This window comes from Blastomyces dermatitidis, assembly GCF_000003525.1.
Source record: "Blastomyces dermatitidis ER-3 genomic scaffold supercont1.4, whole genome shotgun sequence".
NCBI classification, from domain to species: Eukaryota; Fungi; Ascomycota; class Eurotiomycetes; order Onygenales; family Ajellomycetaceae; genus Blastomyces; species Blastomyces dermatitidis.
In genome coordinates this window covers 4,469,469-4,486,292 of record NW_025544777.1, presented here as the reverse complement: position 1 = coordinate 4,486,292, position 16,824 = coordinate 4,469,469, and the positions used below count along the sequence as shown (strand labels likewise).

At 47.5% G+C, this 16,824-nt stretch overlaps 6 protein-coding genes across 7 annotated transcripts; 5 read left to right on the top strand and 1 right to left on the bottom strand.

Moving 5' to 3' along the window:
• Positions 1-59: 59 nt before the first annotated feature.
• BDCG_16932 (uncharacterized protein) lies at positions 60-266 on the top strand (the record flags this gene model as incomplete). Its single annotated transcript, XM_045426113.1, has 1 exon — positions 60-266. The coding sequence occupies one exon, from the start codon at positions 60-62 to the stop codon at positions 264-266; it is 207 nt and encodes a 68-aa protein (XP_045280878.1).
• A 13-nt stretch (positions 267-279) lies between these two features.
• Positions 280-2,912, top strand: BDCG_16931 (uncharacterized protein; the record flags this gene model as incomplete). Its single annotated transcript, XM_045426112.1, has 4 exons — positions 280-756; positions 903-1,247; positions 1,307-2,665; positions 2,769-2,912. The coding sequence occupies 4 exons, from the start codon at positions 280-282 to the stop codon at positions 2,910-2,912; spliced, it is 2,325 nt and encodes a 774-aa protein (XP_045280877.1).
• A 3,161-nt stretch (positions 2,913-6,073) lies between these two features.
• Positions 6,074-8,161, top strand: BDCG_04441. 2 transcript variants are annotated; one of them, XM_045420103.1, is made up of 3 exons: positions 6,074-6,097; positions 6,471-6,878; positions 7,094-8,161. In XM_045420103.1, the coding sequence occupies exons 1-2, from the start codon at positions 6,089-6,091 to the stop codon at positions 6,843-6,845; spliced, it is 384 nt and encodes a 127-aa protein (XP_045280876.1). In that variant the 5' UTR covers positions 6,074-6,088; the 3' UTR covers positions 6,846-6,878; positions 7,094-8,161. The 2 variants fall into 2 exon arrangements, with proteins under 2 accessions (XP_045280876.1, XP_045280875.1); XM_045420102.1 differs by having other exon boundaries at positions 6,471-6,968.
• A 418-nt stretch (positions 8,162-8,579) lies between these two features.
• On the top strand, positions 8,580-11,264 carry BDCG_04440 (pre-mRNA-processing protein 45). The gene is made up of 3 exons (XM_045420101.1): positions 8,580-8,867; positions 8,939-10,381; positions 10,499-11,264. Exons 1-3 carry the CDS (start codon positions 8,718-8,720, stop codon positions 10,700-10,702), a joined length of 1,797 nt encoding a protein of 598 aa, XP_045276273.1. The 5' UTR covers positions 8,580-8,717; the 3' UTR covers positions 10,703-11,264.
• Positions 11,095-14,541, bottom strand: BDCG_04439 (periodic tryptophan protein 2). The gene is made up of 5 exons (XM_045420100.1): positions 14,466-14,541; positions 14,286-14,398; positions 13,707-14,202; positions 13,393-13,643; positions 11,095-13,333 (listed from the first exon to the last, which is right to left on the bottom strand). The coding sequence occupies exons 1-5, from the start codon at positions 14,481-14,483 to the stop codon at positions 11,452-11,454; spliced, it is 2,760 nt and encodes a 919-aa protein (XP_045276272.1). The 5' UTR covers positions 14,484-14,541; the 3' UTR covers positions 11,095-11,451.
• Positions 14,542-14,621: 80 nt separating this feature from the next.
• BDCG_04438 (septin-2) lies at positions 14,622-16,813 on the top strand. The gene is made up of 7 exons (XM_045420099.1): positions 14,622-14,945; positions 15,009-15,022; positions 15,095-15,137; positions 15,191-15,353; positions 15,420-15,730; positions 15,800-16,308; positions 16,372-16,813. Exons 1-7 carry the CDS (start codon positions 14,898-14,900, stop codon positions 16,439-16,441), a joined length of 1,158 nt encoding a protein of 385 aa, XP_045276271.1. The 5' UTR covers positions 14,622-14,897; the 3' UTR covers positions 16,442-16,813.
• The last annotated feature ends 11 nt before the right edge of the window (positions 16,814-16,824 follow it).

Sequence of the window (16,824 nt, the reverse complement as noted above, 5' to 3'; positions counted from 1 at the left end):
CTTTTCATAGTTTGTTGAAAAGCAACTGGTCGCTAAATAGCCGCAACACGCGGCTGAAAATGACCGACTTTTCCAAAGCCGAGATCTCCGACAACATCCAAGTCCAAACCAAGCAGACTCTATCCACGCAATGCCTCGGAACAGGCGACCACTTTCCTGGACATCTCAATCGGACTAGATGGTCTCGTAAACGAGGACAACGCCATAGACGAACCAATCGGAGCAGCCTGACAGACGGACCGCAGTCAATGGCTCGCCTGTCTTGATATCACTGCGAACATGCCGGAAGCCAACAAAGAAAGCGGGAGCGACCACCGCTCCAATGGATCGGAGAATGACTATGACCGATTGAAAGATTACCCAGACGACGTTGACTATTACAGCTTGTTGGCGTTGGCCCGAGACCCTCCGCCTACGGAATCGCAAATCCGCTCGGCATACAGAACCTTGACCCTCAGCTTTCACCCTGACAAACAACCCCCGGAGCTAAGGGAGGCTGCGACGGAGCATTATAATAGGATACGCGATGCATACGAGACGCTGATAGATCCTAAGAAACGAACTGTATATGACATGCTGGGCAAAGAAGGAGTGCAGCACACATGGGGGGAGGGAGGCCTCATGGGTAGAAATGGGTACGCTGAAAGACAACAAGTTGGAGTGAAGGCGATGGATGAAGTTGAATTCCGTCACTGGTTTTTGGCGGTCATGAGACGCCAGGAGAGGAAGTTCTTGAATGACTTGGTGGATGCCAATGTAGGTTGAATTGGTCCTTTGAGGGAAAAAAGAATAAATCAAAAAGAATAAATCAAAAGCGCATATTCTTTGGGAGCATGCGCCTATGTCTCTACGGAGATGTCTTCCCTGTTGTTTTCCCGTTATAAGTACTGACATGATGCAAGGGTACTATTCATGTTTCGGTGGATGCGAAATCTATGTTCGAGACCACGTCGGGAGGAGATATCTCGATACGTGTACCTAGCTTAAGGCCGTCAGGGTTTTTACTCGGATATTCTCTTCCCATACCACTTCCTAACATACCTTGGTTTGGCGCATCGAAATCGGAGGCAAATGGAACCAAATATGAAGATACAGACAAACCAGCACCAGACCAAGGCACTCCTGAGGACAGCACGCCTGAGACGACTAGATTACAGCTACAAGCTTCGGTCAATGGTCGTTTTGGAAAACCAGTCCAGAACGTCAAATTATTCATTCCATCTACAGGAGAAGAACTTGAGAGACAAGTAGGCTTTTTTTATGATTTTAATTCTAATTTTTTAAACGCACTCACTGACAGTCACAGGTACGACAACCCTTAACCATTCGTAACGCGAATGTCAATTTTGGAGCTACATTAGCACACGTCATCAGCAACGACCCTCTCAAACGAGGTATCCTTAAAGGGCCCCTATTATCCTTCCTCGGTGGGGCGGTAGTGAACATTAATACCCTTATTTTCCCGCAACCACTTGTTCAAGCAAGCATCACCAAAGCTGTAACTCTGGTGGAAGGCACTAGGCCATTTTCCCTCACCGTGAAATCTACATGCGTCTCCTCTCCATTGCGACACCCTCCCGACCTGACTCTATCAATATCACGTATGATAGGCACTGGAGGGGTAGTTACCGGTAACTGGTCACCCGGGTCGCTGTCATGGCCAGAATTCCTTCAGAATGTGTTCATGGATGTTAGCAAACGCGACCCGTATGCAGAAGCGTTGCGGCCATATTCGATGAGTGGTGTTTCGATCGGATACACAAGCTTACCAAGAATGCAGCTACCTACGGACCCCCGTGCTGACGATCACGATATGGATGAAGATGATGCAGATATTTTTTCAGACCATGACAATGACTCAACCAAGCAGCTCCAGCAGCCGCCCAAACCCAATGAAACATGGGGCTTCAGCCTCGGGTCGTCGCTAGAAGGCATGAACTTAACTGTGCAATATGAGCGGACTATCTTCGCGCGGAAGCCGGCGGAACCCTTGCGTTCCGAATGGAGTGGCGAGGGCTATTATCCTAGCAAAACCCGGAGTGGCAGCGGCGCCATACGGCTAGGATTGCGCGCGGTGATAGACGCCAACCTCAGCTTGGGCTGGTCCGTTTCTGGCTCGCGGAGAGTTGGTGAATTCACCCGTGTGGGATTAACCATCTCCACAATAGGTAACATGGGCCTTGGTTGTAGCGTCTCATGGAGTAGATTGGGACAGACTTTCAAATTACCTATAGCTTTATGTCCTGTGGACAAACTTACTAGTGACCTATGCATGTTGGTGGTCATAGTGCCATTCACAGTATATGGAGCGATTGAATTTGGATATCTGCGTCCCAGAGCGCAGCGGAGAGAAAGGCAGGAAATCGCAAGGTTGCGAAAGCGACTTTCGAAACGAGTTGCGAAGCGTAAAGCTGAAAGTGCGCAGGCAATTTCTATGATGAGGGATCAAGTTTTGCGAAGACAAGATCGAGAAGCCGATCGAGACGGGTTGGTCATTGTTCACGCCGAATATGGATGTCCGCCATCTCGTTCTTCAAAAAAGAACAAACAAAACGGGCCCATTATAGTCGACGACGATTACGCGGAGGGCATGATAGACGTCACAATTCCGGTCGCTGCACTGGTTGACCAGGGACAGTTGAATATATCCCCTCGAGTCATTAAGGTCTAATTCCCCTACACCGCCCCCAAAATTCGACTCCTTTACCTACTCAATCAGGCAGACATGACAAACATAAAAAATACTAATATAGTATTACCCTTTGCAGTCACAAATTCTCGGATTCTATGATCCGTTCCCACTCCGCCCGAAATTGCTGCGGGTGCGGTATCGGTTCTCCGGCAGGGAGCATCTAGTTGAAGCCTGGGACTCTGAAGGAATAATATGCCCGATGAAGTCACACCTACTGTGATTTTCTAAGTGTTCATATGGTTAGCGCAGCAACACCAAAAAAGACTCCTAACTTGTCGCTCGTGCCATGACTTTACTGTTTTTTCTCTTTCCCTTGCCGTTTTCCTGCCCCGCCCAACACGTTAAGTCAAAAGCTGACTGTTTCCGGCCTTGTTAGATGCTGTGTATGCACGGGCTTTCAAGTGACTTTTTGAAAACTTGCTCTTTCTTTTGCGTGAACAATTCTTATGGCAGCACCAGCCATGAGAAATCCTCCTCCTTTCGTCGTTTTATTTCTATATTATAGTATACTTCATGGATATCAGGCATGAGTTTCTGTGGCGCCTTGCGTTCAATCTAGTGCCCTTCTTTTTTTCTTTTCTTCGTTTCTTCTTCTTTTCTTTTCTTTTCTTTTCTTTTTTTTTTTTTTTTCTTTTCTTTTTTTTTTTTTTTTTTTTTTTTTTTTTGGTATCTCATCTTTGGCGGGGACGATTGAGATAAGACTTTGTGCATACATATTTCCCCCTCTTGCCAAGACACTTCCAAAAGCATTAGCATATTTTCTTTGTCTCGAATTTTATTTTTAACTCCTCACACGGCATCAGTCTAAGGTCGGTTATTTTATTTTTGAATTTTGAATTTTTCTCCTCTAAAGGGACGTTACATGTTTTAGATGTACTCTCTATATTTTTACTGCATATATTTCTTTGACAAGCAAAAATCGCCTCGTCCTTTTTTGGCCCCTCTTTACTCGAATTTGTCTGATGGGTACACATTTATGACAGGAGAATTGTTGTATAAACACGAAACACGAAGATGTTGAAAGAGAAACAAGAAAAGAGCGAAAATTCCGGGATATCGCGTACCATAGCGCGCCGCCCCGGTCAAAGTTTTTCTTGTCGTCACTAAAAGCAAGCCAAATTGCAAGGATGATTCTTCTGGTCTTTGTTGCGCTCATTTTTCCTTATTTGTTTCCCGCAACTTCCGTCTCCTCCCATATCCCACCACTCGAGGCGGTAAAGCAGCCTTTGCTTTTCTCTCAACGAGAAGACAACAAGAAGAAATTCTTTTTTTTTTTTTTTTTTTTTTTTTTTGTCAAGGGTAAATAGGACACATTAAACCCAATGCAACTTCTCGGGCATCCGTGCAACGTCCAATGGCCTTTCGCCGTGAGCCTGTTGGCTCTGTTGGCCCTTGTTGTGGGTGATGTTGGGTTGGTATATAGCTCATCCTGATAGGTTCCACAAGAGCCCAGAGCAGCAACAAGGAACAAGCAACAAACAACAACGACGACGACGACGACGATGACAATGAGAGCTAGAAACGACCAACAACCCAAACTCTCTCACATTCATCATACCGCCTTTTTGTTCTCCCAGAAAGACCTTATCATTATGATTATTATCCCGGGCAATCCCTGGGCTGGGGCGGCAATCATGTAAATAACGGGTATGTATGTTGGTTGATATTCTCGTCTGTGTGGGCCCTTCTTCCCACTCCTCCGCCTCCCGGGTGACAGGATTGATTTGAGGTATCAAAGCGAGAGCTGGTGGATAGACAGCAAGAATAAGAAGAAGAAAAGAATGAGACGGGATGATGGCAAAATGGAAGTCTGCAGGACGGTGATATCCGGCTATTTATATATACATATTTATAAGTATGTATAGGCATATATATACATCGTTATACACGATACAGAGCCGCAGCCTGATATACATAGCTGCTGCATGTTGCACACGAGATCCCATTCTTATGTCCCTCAGTCAGTCATCCATTGACCCAAGCATAGCCCTATCCATCCCAACACACTCTCAGCCAGTTCAGTGAATTGACTCTTCCCTCTACCTTCTTTTTCCTCGAACAACCCTTTATCCCCCTCCTCCTATCTCCATCAACCGCCCTCCACCACTCCAATTTTTTGTAAACTGATCATCCCCTTGCCTGATCAAACTTTTTTTCTCTCGTCTCCCGCCTCCTACCCTCCCTCTCTTCTTTACTTTTTCTATATTCCATTTTCATCTTTCTCCCGCTCTCTCTCTCTCTCTCTCTCTCTCTCTCTCTCTCTCACACACACACACACACACACACACACACACATATATCTACTACTTACTCACAGACATACCATACCATACCATACCTACCACCGCGCCATCCCCGGCCAATAGCTATCCCATTATATCTCGCAGCCCAACGATTGCTCAATGATGTGTATGTGGTGGGGCACGCCGTACAAGGCGTATGTGATCGAGGACGTGCCCAAGAAGAAGAAGAAGGACGAGGAGGAGGAGAATGGCAATGCGCAGTTTATCATGGTCAATCCTGGGGATCAGTTTGTGCCTATTGGACCGGTGAGTAGATGAATGAATTTTTTGAATTGATTATTGATTCCACTGCTGGCTGGGTTGTATATTTATTTCATTGAACTTCGATATGTAACATGGTTGGATTGTCCTGTACCTATGTATTGTATGTGTGTGGATGTGATATTGCGGTGTGCCTTAGGTTCTCATTTCTCTCATTCTTTTCTTTTCTTTTCTTTTCTTTTTTCTTTTTCTTTTTCTTTTTCTTCTTTCTTTCTTTTCTTCTTGTCTTCCTTCTTCTCCCCTCTTCTTGGTCTATCTCAATTCTCACTCTTCGCCATTCACTTGACTCGTCTCATTCTGCTTCCCTGCCTCACTCACTTCTCCTTTCTTCCTCTCCCCCCTCCACCTATTACTACTGTATCACACTGTCTCCCTGTGTTCTCCCCTTTCTTCCCATCATCAACCTTCTTCACCGTCTTTCATCGCTATCACCCTTTATCTCCCCCTTCTCATCCCTACACGCTTCCTGGACAAAACAAACAACACACTGTGCCACACCACCACATCGTCCACCTTCCCCTCCTCCCGGTCACCATGGCGTTCTTCCTAGCCCCCATCCAGCAGCAGCAACAACAGCAGCAACAACAACAACAACACCCTCAGCCCACCGTCTTCCGGTATATCCCCATGCAGAATCCCGCCCATCCACAACATGCCGCTCTGCAAGCCTCCAACCCCTATCCCGGCCATGTCGTCGAAAACCACAACCCGCCGCCGGCAAATAACAACGGTCCCCCCAGCTCCCGCCCCCGTTGTAGCGCCTCATATCGAGTCGGTTTCAGCCCCCGCCCCCGCTGCGAACAATGCTCCCGCGGCGCCGAACCAGGCTGTCATGGTCGCTGTTGTTCCCCCCTTTCATTATCAGTCTCCTGCCCCTGCCCCTGCCCCTGCCCCTGCCCCTTCTCCTTCTCCTTACTATTACTATTATAACTATTATACCTATTACTATTATTGACCGATTGTTTTTCTAATTCCTTGTATGACATCTGGTTTGCTTTCTTTATTTGTTTGCTTGTGTTCATTCGGGTCTTCCGCGTTCTCTTATTTTCCCTTGCAAACAAGCACAGCATAATCTCCAGTTTTCTGTCCTATTTATTTACAGTTTCACCTTTTCTTCTACTCCCCTTAAAAAAACACAAACCACACGCACAAAACACCAATCCACATACACTCACACACTCACGCACAAGCTAACCCATCTCCACCCCAACCAGCATGGACAAATCGCCGTGGGCCCACAGCCACAGCAGGCCTTCGTGCCCCAACAAGCTCAAAACTGGTTTGGATGGCCAGCCCCCGCCGTCGTCCCTGTCCAGCAACAGCAGCAGCAGCCCCAGGCATGGTTTGCCCCGAACCCCCAGCAGCTCCATGCACAGAACGTAGCCGCTGCACAGGCCAATGGAGCCAATATCCCCCGCCAGCTGGTCCCATACAACCCACCCGCCGGCCAGGCTCTGTGGGTGCACAACCTTGATGGATCCTGGTCTCTCCGCTCCGTCACTGATATCCATAATAAGTTGAATGGCCAGTGGATTAAGTCGAAGCAGGGATATCCGTATTTTCAGGTTCAGGCTAAGCCTGGGTCTTAGATGGGACTGCGGGCCTATGGGAGGGAAGCTCATGTGTGTTATTTTTGTTTCTTTTTCTTTTTTTCTTTTTTTTTTTTCTTTCATATCCTACCTTTGGGTTGGTATGCTCGATGATGGTTCTAGGTATGAAATTTTTCCAAGTTATCTCTTCATATTAGTCCACTCTCCCCTTTTTTTAATTCTCAACGTTTACGTCTCCACCCATATTCGGATTTTAAACATCAAATTCTAACGCATCAAACTACCAGGAGGTCCCGTTGACCTGCCATAGCTACATGTTCTTCGCTGGATACATCCACCATCCCATCCCACTAAATCCTCCTACTTTTCGACTCCGACAATGGCATAATAAATGCCCATGAGCGGACGCTTCAAACACAAGGGACCAGGGACCATCGCCAAGAATCTTTTACATCCTACACAAACAACCGCCACGAACCATCAACTTCAAAAGACGAAAAAAAAATTACAAACCAACCAAGTCCCCCTCGCCCACGACACTTCCTCTACGAAGCATTAATGAAGTAACGAACGATTAAACGCGCTCAATTCATTTACATGCATTGACTTTTCTCTTTTTTTCCCCCTTCTTGCCTTTTGACTCCACCCATCGCACGCTTTGCTTGATACTAGCGTCGACACTCTAAGCATCGAGGTACGAGGGAGAGTGTGCGGGGTAGTAATAACTGTGAACAGGTTAAGGGTCAACGGTTGCGGCAGAGGAGAGGAGGGGTAGGGATGGGACGAGATTTACTGAATGTGATTTGCATTTTTTATTTTTCTTCTTTTTTACTACTATTCCATAGCACTGCCTTGCCCCTTTACTTTTCCTGCAAACTCTATCATGTTTTTTTCTCTCTTTTTTTTCTTTCCCCATCGTTTTGCATTTCTCTAGTTTTCTTTCCCTTGCTGTATTCACTTAGCTATTCTCATTATGTTCCAATGATTTCTGCTTTTTAAATCCTACCCCGTCCGTTTTTACCCCCTGCTCTTCGCCCTCCCCCCCCGGAACAATCCACCTGGGATGACACACTGCATCCAACGCAAATGGGACAGAACATTGACGATTTTCGGTGACATGCTATAATACATACACTCCAATGAAACAATGTAAAGGTAAAGGCGTAGAGGGGCGTACTTGTCGTTTTTATTAGCGCGGCCAGAAAAAAAAAAATTCTCGTTCCTCTTATTTGCTAGGTTAGTTTCAAGGCAAGGCACCGGTAGGTAGTTAGTTTCGATTAGAGAGGGAGAGAGATAGAGATAGCAATGTAATGCAATGAATTATTGAATTATTTATTTTCTTTTTTCCTTTTTTCGTGTGGCTATTAATGAGGGGTATCTTTCCGCACATCTCTCGAAAATTGGCTCCGAGAGCAGCGCCAAACAACTCAAGGACTCTCCAGAAAACCACGGTCACCAACTATTCGCCCTGAGATGCTTTGATGTGGTTTTTGTTTTTGTAAGAGATGTTTGTCACTTAGAAGAGAAAGATGCGTTTTTCTCTCGGTTGAACACCTCTTCAGCCTTAGATTTTGTTTTACTTAGCTATAGACAGGGAGAGTGAATGACTTGTCCAGCCTCATCACATTTTTTACATGTATAGTGGCTGGATCAAGTCTCAAAAATTTAACAGAAAAATAGACGATTATTTTATAAACGCGGCAACGCGGCTAATTTATCAACGACGTCATATCGCGCTTATTTTTAATTTTTTCTCACTTAGTCATCTGAATACGGTAGCCAAAATACTCCAACTACGTCAAAAGTCATCTCGACCTCAAACTTCAATCTCGAAAAACCTGCTCTGGACAACGAGCTTTCCTTTCTCTCCAACAGCTCTTATTCGGGTTATTACAATTCAAACTATTTACCATGGCGACATCGATTGCCCAGGGACTCTTCAAATCCCTGCCAAAACCAAAATACACAGGCGAAGACGAAGAACTGCCGATACATGCCCAGCCCAAAGGCCCGCGAATCATAGGAGCTAGTGCTATTAACGAGTCGCAAGTTGTTTTAAAGGTAAGTTTACATCTATATTATGTTATTTCTCTTACGATATTTGCTGATTTTCTCTTCCCATCTTGTAATAGACAGTTGGCCCACCTCCGTATGGCAAACGCGCAGGATGGCGACCTCGAAACCCCGAAGACTTTGCTGACGGTGGCGCGTTCCCCGAAATCCCAGTCGCTCAATACCCCCTCGATATGGGGCGGAAAGGCACTTCATCAACATCAAATGCTTTAGCTGTCCAAGTTGATGCAGAAGGGAAAGTTAAGTACGATGCTATCGCAAAACAGGGCCATGGCGAAAATCGGATTGTACACGCCTCCTTTAAAGACCTAATACCACTCCGCCAACGTGTCGATATGGGCGAAATATCGCTAGCTCGCCCATCACAGGAAGAGGTAGCGGAGCAGATGGAAAAGACCAAAGCTGCGCTGGCAAAATTGGTGACTGGGGCTGTTGCGGCGCAGAAGCCGAAAAACGTGAAGGGTGGGAAGCGGAGCGAGCCCACTTTCGTGAGGTATACGCCTGCAAATCAGATGGGTGATACAAGTCAGAAGAATGATAGAATTATGAAGATTGTGGAGAGACAAGTCGATCCCATGGAACCGCCGAAATTCAAGCATAAGAAGATTCCTCGCGGCCCTCCCTCGCCGCCACCCCCAGTCATGCACTCACCTCCCCGGAAACTTACTGCAGAAGACCAAGAAGCGTGGAGGATTCCGCCGCCTGTTTCGAACTGGAAGAACCCAAGAGGCTATACTGTTCCGTTGGATAAGCGATTGGCAGCTGATGGTCGGGGCTTACAAGATGTTTCTATCAATGACAAATTTGCCCAGTTTGCCGAAGCGCTCTTTACGGCTGACCGCCATGCTAGAGAGGAAGTGAAACAGAGAGCGCAAATGCAGCAGAAATTAGCAGAGAAGGAGAAGGCACAGAAAGAGGAACATCTTCGTCAACTAGCTCAAAAGGCACGCGAAGCAAGGTCGGCCGGTACAAGTCGCCAGGAATCTCGAGCTCGAACACGTTCACGATCTGCCAGCGGTAGTCGGAGCTCATCTCCATATTCATCCCGTTCTGCCACACCCAGCGAAGATGAAGAAGCAGCCCGAGAACGCGAACGACGGCGTCGGCAACAGAGACAAGAAGATGAGCGCCAACTTCGTCAATCGCGTATGGGTACTGAGCGGCGGATCCAGATGATGGCGCGAGAACAAAACCGTGACATCTCCGAGAAGGTCGCGCTTGGCCTTGCAAAGCCAACTCAGAGCAAAGAGACGATGTACGATTCCCGACTTTTCAACCAGTCGAGCGGATTCGATAGTGGATTTAATGAAGACCAGCCCTACGACAAGCCCCTGTTCGCTGCGCAGGATGCCATTAATAGCATTTACCGTCCTCGAGCGCAGGCAGACGATTTCGATGATGAGGAGGCAGCGGGCGCTGAGATGAGTCGAATCGAGCGCAATAGCCGATTCGAAGTCCTGGGCCGCGCCAAGCAGGGCTTCAAAGGTGCGGCAGATGCGGAGGTAAGATGTGCAACTCTTTTTTTTTTTTCCTGATCCCTACATCCTCATATGGATATTTTGGAACATGCCTACAACCGATTACATGACTAACAAGATACTCTATCTCCTCTCTCATAGGCTCGAGATGGACCCGTTCAATTCGAAAAAGACACCTCAGACCCATTCGGCATCGACGGCATGATTGCTGAAGTTACCGGTGCAGGCGGAAGTGGACAGAAGAGATACGGCATTCAAGAAGCTGAAGGAGCCAACGAGCGCGGATCGAAACGCGCCCGTGTGGACGATGATGATGACGACGACGATCATGATCGGGGGAGATAGTTAAAATGAAAGTCTCCATTTTTACAACAGCCCCTCTTATTTTACTCCCCATAATTTCTCTTTTCCCCCATGTATTCACGGTACGGGCTTCTTGCCTATTTTGCGGTGTACGATGATAGAAATCTGCTCATATCGCTGGCGTATTACTCCCCCTTTTGTTTCAAGTTGCCGAATTTTGTCTGGATTTCATCTTATTCTTTTCTTTTCTTTTCTTTTTTTTTTTTTATTTTTTAGCGCGTTTCTGGAGTGGTTACACACAATTTTATAGTCCTTCATTCTTTTTTCTTTTTTCTGTTATTTATTTGCATGCGGACAGGATGTTGCTTCATTTTCCAAATTGTCTGGTCTCTTACAGTCTTCAAGGTTCCGCTTTGTGTTGCAAATAGGAATGAATGGTTTATCCGCTCAATTCGTGCTATTTATATTTTCTAATATATTCCATTGGCTCTTGATTGATCATGGCTACCTAAAACTTTTTGCTCTTTCGGCGATACATTCAAACTTTCATGTTGAAAATGAATCAAGTTAAAATTAACCAATGATACAGAATGATGTCCATTATCCATGCAGCATGCTAACTTTTTGCCATCCTACTCCTTTTGCTACGCTGTAACTCCGGGTAAATAAAAAGAAACTAAAGAACAACAAAAACACATCATCATGCAAATGCATACATGGTACAACATCTCAATATCCATCACAAAAGATGTCAGGGGCCAGCGTATATATATACCAACAAAATATTCAATTTAATCCAGACCCATCCACTCCCCATCCCCACCATCGTCACCATCACCAGCATCATCCATAACTTCATCGCCAGAAGCATCAGACGCCTTCTTCACCACAACCACCTCATCCCCCGAACCCTTCTTCCCCACCTTCCCACTCAACACCGGCTTCGAAAGCAAATACTCCAACGCATACCCATTCCCCTCGACGAGCCGCTTAATCTCATCGCGAATCCCATCAACAACGCGGCTCACTGCGCGCAACTCCGTCGCCAGCTGGCCGCCGTGGTCCTTGAAATAGCGGCCATGGATGCTCAGCAGCGCCTCGATCCAGCGTAGGTTGAACTCCAGATGGGGCGTCTCGTCGACGCAGTTGGCGACGAAGCGGAGCATGCGCGGTAGGTAGATTGTGGGGATGGAGGCGGTGATGAGGCGGATGTCGGTTGGTGGGATGGATTCGTAGACTTTGCGGATTAGCGGGGCTTCGTTGAGGCGGAAGGCCATGATGAGGGGTTTTAGGAAGGAGGCTTGGGTGTCTGGTGATGAGGCGGAAGAGGCGGGGGCGGAGGTGGTGGTGGTGGTGGTGGAGGTGGCTTTGGCTTCGGCGAGGGTATCGAGGATGCTGTCGGGTGTGATGGAGAGGTCGAGGTCAAAAGGGTCGAAGACGAAGGAGGTGTCCAAGCTGTAGACCAGCAAACCTTCTGTGGACGAGGCGCAGAAGGATTGTCCGGTTGGCGAGAAGGCGACGGAGGTTACCCGCACTTCGGGCCGGATGGTGCGTGCGCCTGCGTCGCCACCACGACGGGCGCCGGGGAGACGTTTGTCGATGCGGTCCTCCAGATCTGATGCTTCACCCGCTTCGTCTATGAGGCCGCGCGGGCCGGCTTCGGTCATATTTCTGCTGTTCAGGAATTCCTGCGTGCCATCAAGAGAGGTGTTAATGGAGACGGTGAACTTTTTGCAGAGTGAGCCAGTGCTGACGTCGTAGAGGCAGATATATTTGCTGTTGCCCGCGGCAAGTAGGCAGCTTCCGTCTGCTGAGTAGGTTATTGTATTGTACGACTTAGTGCCAGCAGCGTTGGCGGCTGTTCGACGGTCTGATATTTTCCGGCCTCCTGATACATCGCGTCGACCATCTATTCCTCCCAGCTGCACAGCGTCTTCGACTGACCAGAAGGTCAATTGGCCATCAAGGGTGGAAGCAGCAATTTGTTTTCCATCCGGTCGGAACGCTACACTGAGCAAGTCGGCTTGTAGCTCCAGGGGTTCACTAGTCTGCGTGCGGCCAAAGATGCTCCATATTCGGATCGTGTGATCCCAGCTACCGCTCACCAGATGCGAGCCATCCGCAGCGAAGGATAGGGAGGACACCGGCCCTTGGTGCCCTGCTAGCCGGTCTAGAAGCTGGCCCGTTTGAACGGACCAAATGTGAACATCAAACGAGTCCAATGAGCCTGCGCATACGACCTCTCCACTAGGATCTACTGCTAAGCAGGAGAATGCTAATCTTGAGGGTGCAGTAAATGTCCTGAAATTTCGATATCGAATGAGATCCCATGCTCTAATTGAGCCATCTAATGATGCGGTAAATAAAACATTTCCCTTCTTCGAGAATTGGCAAGCCGTGACACCACTAGTGTGCTCCGTAAACGTGACTATACAGAATCCGGAATTGGTATCCCAGACCTTGATCTTCCCATCATCCGCCGCGGTTATTATTTTTTGTCCATCTGGAGAATATACGAGGGAGTTCATAGAATCCAAATGGCCTTGCTGTTTCAGGATATAGGACTCAGACTGCCATTCCCACACCAGCAGCTGGCCAAACTTCGAAGATCCAAATGCGATCCATTCGCCAGAGTTATTCATGGTCACAAAGTCAATATTGCTCTGTGAGACACTAGTTACAGTTAGTACGAATTTCGGTCGTATATAGACCGCGCGCAAAACGTAACATACCTCAGCATATGTATTTGAGAAAACTCCGGTAGTTCATAAAGTCCAAATAGGCCATTGGAGAAACCAGCGACTAGAAGGTTAGAAGCCGCATGGTACGCCGCACATTTAACCTTTGCGTTGTTTTGCATGAAAAAGTTCTTTTTGGTGATCCTCCAACGCATATCCGAGCTATCTACCATTTCCTCTGGGTCATCGGACTTGCCGCCAAATTGCCATCGAAATAGGGCGCCATCCTTGCTCACGGTGTAGATCTAGATAAGGGAAAAAGCTCAGCTATCGCTCACATATGTGGGTAGTTCCGACATCTTACTTACCGACTCTTGATCCTCAGTAAACCAAGCGTTTAGCACGGCTTCTCGGTGCCCCGCAAGAGTTGTTGGTTCAAACCCATCCTCCGGATTTAAACTCCATATCCTGGCCGTTAAATCTTTCGAAGCGCTAAGGAAAAATCTGGAATCGCTCGACCAGTGTATGTTCTGCACCACATCAAAATGGCCCACGTACTCCCTATGCAGGACGAATGGTGCGAATTCTAGCTCTCCATTGCCATCTGCACCAGGCGTAGAGGGTGTTTTCCAGACCTGAATTCGCCGTCCGACTCCAGCAGCAAAGTGGCGCCCGGAAGGTGAAAAGGCGAGTGCGGAGATTGTAGATTTAAACGAGAAATGGTGGATGGTTATTCGACGAATGAAGTTGGTCAGAATGGCTTTTCCATGTTCGTCAACGGAGAGGAGGAGGTTGCCCTTGGGAGAAAGGGCAATTCGTGAGATATTGGTTCGATGGGCGAAAGGGAGGGTATATGATTTATTGCTGTTTTCAATTATAAAATATTAACCCTTGATACAATTTCTCCACACACGGCTACTATAATGATAGGCACGGGGTTCCTATACTGTATAAGATCAAAAACCGTAACCCTATTACCAACCGGAGAGAGCAAGCAAGTTCCGTCGGGGGTGAAGATGAGGTTTCCTTTGCGGTAAACGGTCCCCAGAAGGTTGGAGAACTGAAAATAGCGTTGCCATTGTTAGCTAGCTACAGGTAGCAGACATACAGTTAGAGCTCCCACATACCTTGAAATCCGTCTTCATCGTCCTCAGGCTGCGCAATCACCGTCGTCGCAATACTCGCTCGAGCAGCATAGTTAAAGAAATGCGGCCAAAAATCAATCTCGAAATGCAGCCCGGATAAACTTTGCTGCGAGAGGTTCCGTCAAACTAGCCACATGCAGCCTAGCGCAATCTGGGGTGTTTACTCGCTTGGGAAATTCAGCTTTCAGGGGCAGCGGAAACAGAAACGCCAACAACGACAGACACTGCTTCATCGCTGTTCTTCACCCTCGCTGCCATCCTCTGCCACCCGTGCTATTGCTATTCTGTCTGCCTCTGTCTGTCTGGCTGTTCTGTGAGGAGCATTGTGTTTGTTGTTACTTATTTACAGTAATTCATCTTCCTTGTCCCTCCCAAACCCCCAGCAGTTGATATCCAGCACGGCCCTCCTTAGCTATGGCTCCTCCAACTTCTGAGACGGCTTCTCCCATTGGAATTGCCAACGTGAGTTGTATCTGGTATCCAGTTAATTGATGCTTGCGAATCTGACGCTTTTGTTGTTTATAGCTCCCAAATCAACGGTATGCATTGACACAAACTACCTCCTTCGTCTGGGGCTTGTTGGGGGGGAGGATGCTAACATGAACCGTCAGGCACAAAATCGTCGCCAAACGAGGAGCTGCCTTCACTATTATGGTACAATTGAGCCCGCATTATCCTACACTTGCATCTTTGTTAACTTGCTATAGGTTGCTGGAGAGTCCGGATTGGGCAAAACCACATTCATCAATACCCTCTTCTCGACCACAATCAAGAACTATGCCGACCACAAGCGTCGACATGCCAAGCAGGTTGATAAGACCGTTGAGATTGAGATTACAAAGGCTGAGCTCGAGGAGAAGTTCTTCAAAGGTATTAAATTCAACGCAGCACTGCTCTGTTCCGCGTATCCTTCAGCTAATTAATCTACCATTCCAGTTCGCTTGACCGTTATTGATACTCCCGGCTTCGGCGATTATGTCAACAACCGTGACTCGTGGATGCCCATTATCGAGTTCCTCGATGACCAGCACGAATCTTACATGCTTCAGGAGCAACAGCCCCGTCGTGTCGACAAGATCGATCTCCGTGTCCACGCCTGCTTGTACTTCATCAGGCCAACCGGTCATACCCTAAAGCCCCTGGATATCGAAGTCATGAAGCGCCTGAGCTCTCGCGTCAATCTGATCCCAGTTGTTGCCAAAGCCGATACACTCAGCCCATCTGACCTTGCCCGCTTCAAGCAACGCGTAAGAGAACCCATTCCGCATATACTAGTGAGCGAATAGTCGAAAGCTGATTATTTTTTCCCATCATAGATCCGCGCTGTTATCGAAGCCCAAGGCATTAAAATTTACCAGCCACCTGTTGAGGAGGACGATGAGCACGCCGCTCAGCATGCTCGTAGCCTGATGGCTGCTATGCCATTCTCCGTCATTGGTTCCGAGAAAGATGTCAAGACCGGCGATGGTCGCATTGTCAAGGGTCGCCAGTATGCTTGGGGTGTAGCCGAGGTTGAGAATGAGGAGCACTGCGATTTCAAAAAGCTGCGCTCCATTCTGATCCGTACCCATATGCTTGACCTCATTCACACCACTGAAGAATCCCACTATGAGGCTTACCGCGCCTTGCAAATGGAGACGAGAAAATTCGGCGAAGCCCGCCCCAGAAAGCTCGACAACCCCAAGTTCAAGGAGGAAGAAGAGAACCTCAGAAAACGCTTCACCGAACAAGTCAAGATCGAGGAACAGAGGTTCAGACAGTGGGAGCAGAAGCTTATCTCCGAAAGAGATCGTCTCAACAAGGATTTGGAAAGCACTCATGCAGCGTACGTTTTCACCCCCACCCCGACAAACGTGGCTACGATGTGCCAATGCTAACTTTGGAACAGTATCAAACAACTCGAACAGGAACTCGAGCAAATGCAAGGCTCCGCTGTCCGCAGCCATGGTCGCCGTTAAGTGTTGGATGGGTGTATTGATGTTTGATGCTGTTGAGTTGTAGAAGGGTAGATGTCTCTTTCGAATACCATACGCGTTGATTCTCCATGCCTGGTTGGCGTGGGCCCAAAATTGTCGACCCGAAACAATTCCCTTTTTATTTGGCGGGAAGGCGACTCGTTTGGGATTGATTACTTTTTGTCGAATCCATTTCTTTTCCTACTTTTCTATTTCGTATTTCCTTTCTATGTCTTCCATCTTTGACTGATACCTAGCGTATTCCCCCACCTCCAGAACCCGATAATATTCTCATTTGTTATATGTAGCGCGGTTTTATTATTACTTTTATTATTCGAAATATCTCACTTTAATTCTACAGGTTTTCTTTCCCCATGATTATGTTT

Bases quoted from the DNA above. Each gene is read 5' to 3' on its own strand.
- BDCG_04440 (XM_045420101.1), top strand. From the start codon at position 8,718: ATGGCGACATCGATTGCCCAGGGACTCTTCAAATCCCTGCCAAAACCA. The intron at 8,868-8,938 runs GTAAGTTTACAT...ATCTTGTAATAG, and splicing joins AGTCGCAAGTTGTTTTAAAG to ACAGTTGGCCCACCTCCGTA. The intron at 10,382-10,498 runs GTAAGATGTGCA...CCTCTCTCATAG, and splicing joins AAGGTGCGGCAGATGCGGAG to GCTCGAGATGGACCCGTTCA.
- BDCG_04439 (XM_045420100.1), bottom strand. The intron at 14,203-14,285 runs GTATAGGAACCC...AATTGAAAACAG, and splicing joins ACGGTTTTTGATCTTATACA to CAATAAATCATATACCCTCC. The intron at 13,334-13,392 runs GTATGTTACGTT...AACTGTAACTAG, and splicing joins TCTCAAATACATATGCTGAG to TGTCTCACAGAGCAATATTG.
- BDCG_04438 (XM_045420099.1), top strand. From the start codon at position 14,898: ATGGCTCCTCCAACTTCTGAGACGGCTTCTCCCATTGGAATTGCCAAC. The intron at 15,354-15,419 runs GTATTAAATTCA...CTACCATTCCAG, and splicing joins CGAGGAGAAGTTCTTCAAAG to TTCGCTTGACCGTTATTGAT. The intron at 15,731-15,799 runs GTAAGAGAACCC...TTCCCATCATAG, and splicing joins TTGCCCGCTTCAAGCAACGC to ATCCGCGCTGTTATCGAAGC.